Genomic DNA, 6,120 nt, shown 5'->3' on the forward strand with positions numbered 1-6,120 from the left:
GGAATAAGTTAGTAAAACATACCAACTCAACTGCACCAACATTTAAAGTTGGTGAACCAAACAATAAGTTGATATATTACCAACTTAACTCAAACTCATGTTAATTTTATCCTTTATAACCATTTAATTTTTATTTTTATTCTTAGAAACTGTGTTTTTATCAGAATTTTCATTCCAAATTCCAGAAACAAAAAAAAAATTCAAAAATTACTTTTATTAATTTTCAAACTCTGACTTGTAATCTAAAAACACTCCGTGATATATAAACAACAAAACATAACTAACAAGTAAAAATGTATTAAACTTAATTTGGTATTATTAAATGAAAGGTTAATATTATTCTCACAATTTTATTAAGTTCGCATACACTGAAATTGAGAAACCTAAGTTCGTGTTTTATATTTGATTAAATAACTGCAAAAATTTGTGTTTATATATATACACCACATTTATGTAGAAGTGGGTAGTCTAACAAGGGAATTTGTATATGGGAAAGTGAACTAACAAACCCATTTAATGAACTTGAGCTTCAATGTATTGTTTGAAACCATATTTTAATCCAGATCCCAAACCATAGGAATCATCAAACAATGACTTCCTTGTCATTTGAATCTTACTAGATGGCGACCATATGGCATTGTAAACAAACACTTAGAAAATAGATGCAACATTCATCTCATGATAATGAAAATAGCAAGAGAACTTGACGAAAATCTGACCCGATGTCACCAAAAATAATAATTGCGTATGGAAGAATCCCATAATGATCATAAGATGGGGGAGGGATAACCGTAATAAACCTTGTCATGTTGTAAATCAGCAGATGAGAATCATGAGAAGCTGCTAGTCTGGTTCATACAATCCGCTCTAACTCTCTTGCGTAACTGAGAGTTTGGTTGATAAGTTGAAGGGAAGGTATTTCCTTGCAAGGTGCAGATTCTTTCGCCTTCTGAAAATATACGACACCGTTCGTTATCTCCCACTCGGGATGTTCCTGCATCGAAACAACATAATATTGTAATCAACAAGTGCATCGTGTAAACATGGAAAGAGCAAGACATGGAATAACTGGTGCATATCCTCTTTTGACAATCACTCCTAATCCTAACCTTCATACCGCAGGTTAGTCCAATGGAGTTTTACATCCACCATGACCACATCAAGGTATTATGCTTTGCAATTCAAGGTACATGTTTTGCAATTCAGTAAAGAGAACCTTCGTCTAACCTACAACTTCTTAGTGATCATGTAGATTTATTGAGAACTAGAGACGTGGTTGAAGGTAATTTAGAATCTGACAAGAGTCACTTCCAAACAATTTTGATTGTATGAATATTACACATGAAAGTATCTTTGATTTTGAATGATTAAGAAAATGTTTCGAAGTGATCTTTGAACATTACAAGGATATTTTTAACTATTTGAAAATCATTTTCAAACATTCCTAGACTCCAACAGACAATGAGAGCTTACCTCCTTGACATAGTCCAAAAGTTCTTGGTCTGAGGAAAACAACAGCATTTGGCGTGCATCACTTATTGAAAGATAATCATATGCCTTCTCACTGCAACCGGCTATTTCATCTCTGGAAATGGCAGAAAAGGCATAATGTATGAATGAATACTAAGAGCGAAATATAACTTCCACTCGTCAGTGACCCCAAGGAAGACAGAGAGAGAGAGAGAGAGAATTTAGTAAGCAGTTAGAAGGAAGTGGGATTTCTCGTCTATCATTACATTAGTTAGAGACCATATTTAGACGAGCTACCTTACAGTCTTTGCAAGGAGGTCCATGAAATAACCAAAGGTTTCATGTGGCACAGTCTGTCGAGCACTCAACACACGGTTGTAAGCCCCTTCCATGAACGATTGCTCCAACTCCACAGCATGTTTAATGCATGGGTTCTCCAAAGCAGAGGTGGAAAGAAGTTCAAGTTCAGTATGGAATTCAGCAATTCTGTTCTGCACAAGGAGCCTCAAAAGGTTGAGACCCAAGATGGGATACTCCTGAGGGGATGGAGGAAGGCGGTTACTGCTCCAAGAAAACAAACTTACATGAGAAAAAAATTGTATCCAAAAGTTCAAACTCAAATGTAACATCAAGTAATCTCTATGTGGCAATTCTGGTAAAATGCAAGATAACCACAGGAAGCTCAGGCCTATAATTATATACATCAGGTTTGAATCTCAAGAGAACTCATAGAAGATGTTTTCCAGATAAGTTAGGATCCATTTGTTACTCTGCTGCAATTCATTCTCAGTCAACCGTCTTAAAAGCAGTTCAGTTGAATTAAATTAACTCATCAACATGAAAGAAGAAAGATAACACATTGACTTAAAGCCGAATACTGACAAACTAAAAGAAATATAATTGCAAATAATATCAATATGTAACTTTGTCATTGACGATAATTCGCTTTAAATGAACAAATAATCAAATTGTTCAATTGAACTCCAGTTAAATCTGCACTACTTTCCTCTTTATCTTACTAAACCATTCCACAGACTCTTTCGCAAGGAGTACATCATTTAACTCTCATCTCGGCATTTAACATAAATTTTATTTTTAAAAAAGAGAAATAATAAAGGAGGTGGAGACGAGATATCCCCACACCGACGGGTTACAAAATGAAGGCCCAACTGGTGTAAATCTGCATTAGGTCATAATTAAAAAAAAAAAAAAAAAAAGGGTACCAAGTAGAAGCAAAAGGAGCAACCAGATCCTTAAAAAAATTCTTGTTCGGTTCTTGAGCATGAAAAATCACATAATTTCTTTCAAAGCCTCCAGAGGAGGATAGACACCAATGAACAAAGAATTTTCTCCTGAGCTTTAAGGTGAGGGCCTTTGACGAGTTGAAGAAAAACAAACCAAAGGCACCGACTGAAGAATTTGAAATACTACACATTTTCATACCCCAACCCACCCATCTGAAATAAACAAGCAACATATCATGGTAATAAAGAACCGTAATAATTTAGATAGATTATGAGAATTCAAATTTCACTTTCATTTAGAGAGAGAGAGAGAGAGAGACGGGGGGAGAAAGAAAAAAAAACAAAAACAAAACAAAAAACAAAAACATACCGAGCATCAGTATAGTAAGGCTTCAATTGGAAGAAATCTCTTTCAAATGCATCTTGATCCTCCACCTTCACACTAAGCAACACAGCATGCTCATATATATCCCCTGAAGACCCCAAGAAAAGAAAAATGTATAAGATTTAAATTTAGAGAAGGAAAGGGGAAAGAAACCAAAGTCCCACGCAGATAACAAACTCTTTCGTATAGAAGATTCTGCATCAGAATATACAATGATCCAGAAATAAGGCCCGTTTAGTAAACATTACTTTTCGGAAAATTGAGCTTGTAAACTCTACTTTCACTACATTAAGTTCCTTTGTTTTGTAATCACTTTCTACCAATGTTTTAAAAAACCAACCCAAGTTTCAAAAAACCAAAAAAAGTAATTTTTAAAAACTTATTTTTGTTTTTAGAAAATGACCTAAGAATCAAATGCTTCTTAAAGAAATATGATAACTACGGTAAGTATATAAGAAGGAAATGAGCATAAATTCCAAAGACAGAAAATTAAAAATGAAATCCTTATCAAACGGACCTAAATTATTTGCTCATGACCAAGTGGTGTAGTTCTTGTGTCTCTCCAACTTTTATTAGATAGTTAATCAATTTATGAAATTCATATCCCATATTTCGCACTTTTTATTTCTGAGTAAAATTGGTTCAATAATTCATTAAATGTTATCCAAATTTTCATCAAGTATGGTATTGGTCATCTATAATCTTATCGTTGTAGATAACAGACCTTTTTAAAAAATTTGATAAATTTAACTTAATCTAATAGCTTAAACTTTTGGTACGGGTGGTAGCTTACAGTCACAAATCATGAAATTAAATAAAAATTAATTAGCAAGTTCCACACAAACATAAGTCTTCATCTGTTACTATGAAGTATGAAATTACATGAACCATATTATAATTCTCCAGCTGAGAAATTTCAAGATCCAGGCGACAGCAAATTATTCATGCAGAAAAATATAGGCCAGCAAAAAAGAGCTACAAAAGTAGGGCATAGAGTATGGCGTGACATTCTTACTAGCTACCGTCAATTCATGGACAGCATTGGGCGTATCTTCAAACAATGGTGGAAGACTTCTGAATCCAGTCAAAAAAACCTGCAAAAAGAAAATGAAATAAAAATTTCAGAAAACCTAAACTCCTCGAGAAAAGAAGAAAAAAGGCCGAAACTAGAGTGAGGTAGTGAGCAGAGGATTAATTGGGAGAAACATTAGGGTTCAGAAAGGAAATCGGATACCTTGAGCTGAGAGAGGAGATTGTTACAAGAATCATAATCGTGCCTAACAAGAGCAGCTTTGAAGCGCTCGAAGTGCTGCGATACCTCAGTTAGCTTCGGATCCATGGCGATCTTCGTCTTCTTCCTCTGAATCTCTCTGCTGAAATTGGAATGGAAATGGTCAGTTTTGTTGCTCTCTTTACTTGCTCTTCAAGTAGGAATTTCACTTTCTCTAGGGCTCCAATTTGGGCCTGATCCGACCCGATATCCTTGCCCGCCCCGGCCCATCTACTCTAATTTAACAACCCGACTCAGGGGAGGAAATTTATTATTATTCACATTTTTAAATTTTAGGTTAAATTTTTTTATTTTCCAAGTGTTTAATTTTAAAAATAATTTATTTGGTAAAAAAATTGGTGTAAACCACACAAAATCAAGGATGACAAAATTTATTGTAAGTCTCCAACTCGATCGAGACGAAAAATCTCTAGTTTGATTGGATACAAAGGTCAAATCGGAAATTTAAATTGGATCCCCAATGTGAGATGGGGAGGGGATCCCGACCCCCGCTTCCGCCCTGAATTTTTTAATTGTTTATACATACATACATACATACATACACATAATTACTGTTTTAGTTATTGTTTTCTAATTTTAATTTTTGAATATAATAAATTTAATTTTTATAAATTTATAATAAAAAAACACTAAAATATTTTTTACTTATTAATTTAAATAAATATATGTAACAATAATGCTAATTTCTTACGTAAAATTTACCATTTTAATGTAAATACTAAATTTAGTTAATTTTAAATAATAAAAATAATAAAATAAAAGGTGAGATTTTTCCTCGTAGGGACCCGAATCCTCCAACGAGGATTCACCAATCCCTACCTCGACACCCCCTCCCAAATGGGGAATGGGGCAGGGACAGAGATTAAAAATCCCCACGAGGATAGGGATGGGGAATACATCCCTGTCCCCCTCCAACCCGATCCCATTGTCATCCCTACTTAAAATAGCTTATGAAATACTTTCTAATATATTTTAAATAATTTTTATCAAAATACTTAAAATAAAAATGATTTTAAAAAAACAATAATTTTTTCTTTAGTCATTTTGCCCTAAGTGAAATTGTATGTTTCTTTTAGAGAGGAATTCACACGTAGGAAACTTACGTCAATTAAATTATTAAATTTTGATAAATGCATAAATTTTGTGTATATATAGACTTCAAGGTTTAAAATGTCTGATGATGATGGTGTGATGTCCCAAAATTTTAAGGTAAATTTATTTTATTTTATCTTAGGTTAATTCAGGATTTTGTGGTTGGAAGGAAAAAAACTAAATTTTAATTTTGGGTGTACAATAAATGATAAGTGGTTTGGAGATTTGGAATTAAGTTAATTTTCGGGTTTATCTTATTATGGGTTATTTAAATTAATGAGGGAGTTAGGGAGTTGTGGAAAAAAAAATATATGTATATATGAGAAGTTATATTCCCTCTTTCTGTTTCGTTCGCGCCACCCGTCATCCACATCCGTGCCTCCGTTTTTGAAGTCCAGCCACCGACACTTGATTCTCCCTCTCTCTGATCAGTCACGTCGGTGATGCACCGTCTCTCTATTGAAGCACAACGGCAGCCGCGCCGTCGTCGTTTAGTCACCCTATTGACGTTCACAACTGTCTGTTCACCAGATTTTTGCCACGCCTCGCTGAAAACATGATTTTGGTAAGAGTTTGGTAGTTTTGTTGGATTATCTTGAATGGGTCTCAAATGCCTATTGGGATTTGGTTAATTGATT

At 34.1% G+C, this 6,120-nt stretch overlaps 1 protein-coding gene across 1 annotated transcript; it reads right to left on the bottom strand.

The window, feature by feature from the left end:
- Positions 1-512: 512 nt before the first annotated feature.
- Positions 513-4,584, bottom strand: RPN12A (regulatory particle non-ATPase 12A). Its single transcript, XM_039020682.2, has 6 exons — positions 4,334-4,584; positions 4,115-4,193; positions 3,085-3,187; positions 1,768-2,031; positions 1,474-1,585; positions 513-994 (listed from the first exon to the last, which is right to left on the bottom strand). The coding sequence occupies exons 1-6, from the start codon at positions 4,436-4,438 to the stop codon at positions 854-856; spliced, it is 804 nt and encodes a 267-aa protein (XP_038876610.1). The 5' UTR covers positions 4,439-4,584; the 3' UTR covers positions 513-853.
- Between the last annotated feature and the right edge of the window lie 1,536 nt (positions 4,585-6,120).

The sequence above is a fragment of the Benincasa hispida genome, chromosome 1 (genome assembly GCF_027475165.1).
Source record: "Benincasa hispida cultivar pf3 chromosome 1, pf3_genome.v1.1, whole genome shotgun sequence".
NCBI lineage: Eukaryota > Viridiplantae > Streptophyta > Magnoliopsida > Cucurbitales > Cucurbitaceae > Benincasa > Benincasa hispida.

What these genes read in the sequence shown, in the direction of transcription:
- RPN12A (XM_039020682.2), bottom strand. Translation starts at nt 4,438, where the DNA reads ATGGATCCGAAGCTAACTGAGGTATCGCAGCACTTCGAGCGCTTCAAA. An exon ending in CCATGAATTGACGGTAGCTA is followed by an intron (nt 3,188 to 4,114) that starts GTAAGAATGTCA and finishes TGGGGTCTTCAG; the next exon opens with GGGATATATATGAGCATGCT. An exon ending in CTCCTTGCAAAGACTGTAAG is followed by an intron (nt 1,586 to 1,767) that starts GTAGCTCGTCTA and finishes TGCCATTTCCAG; the next exon opens with AGATGAAATAGCCGGTTGCA.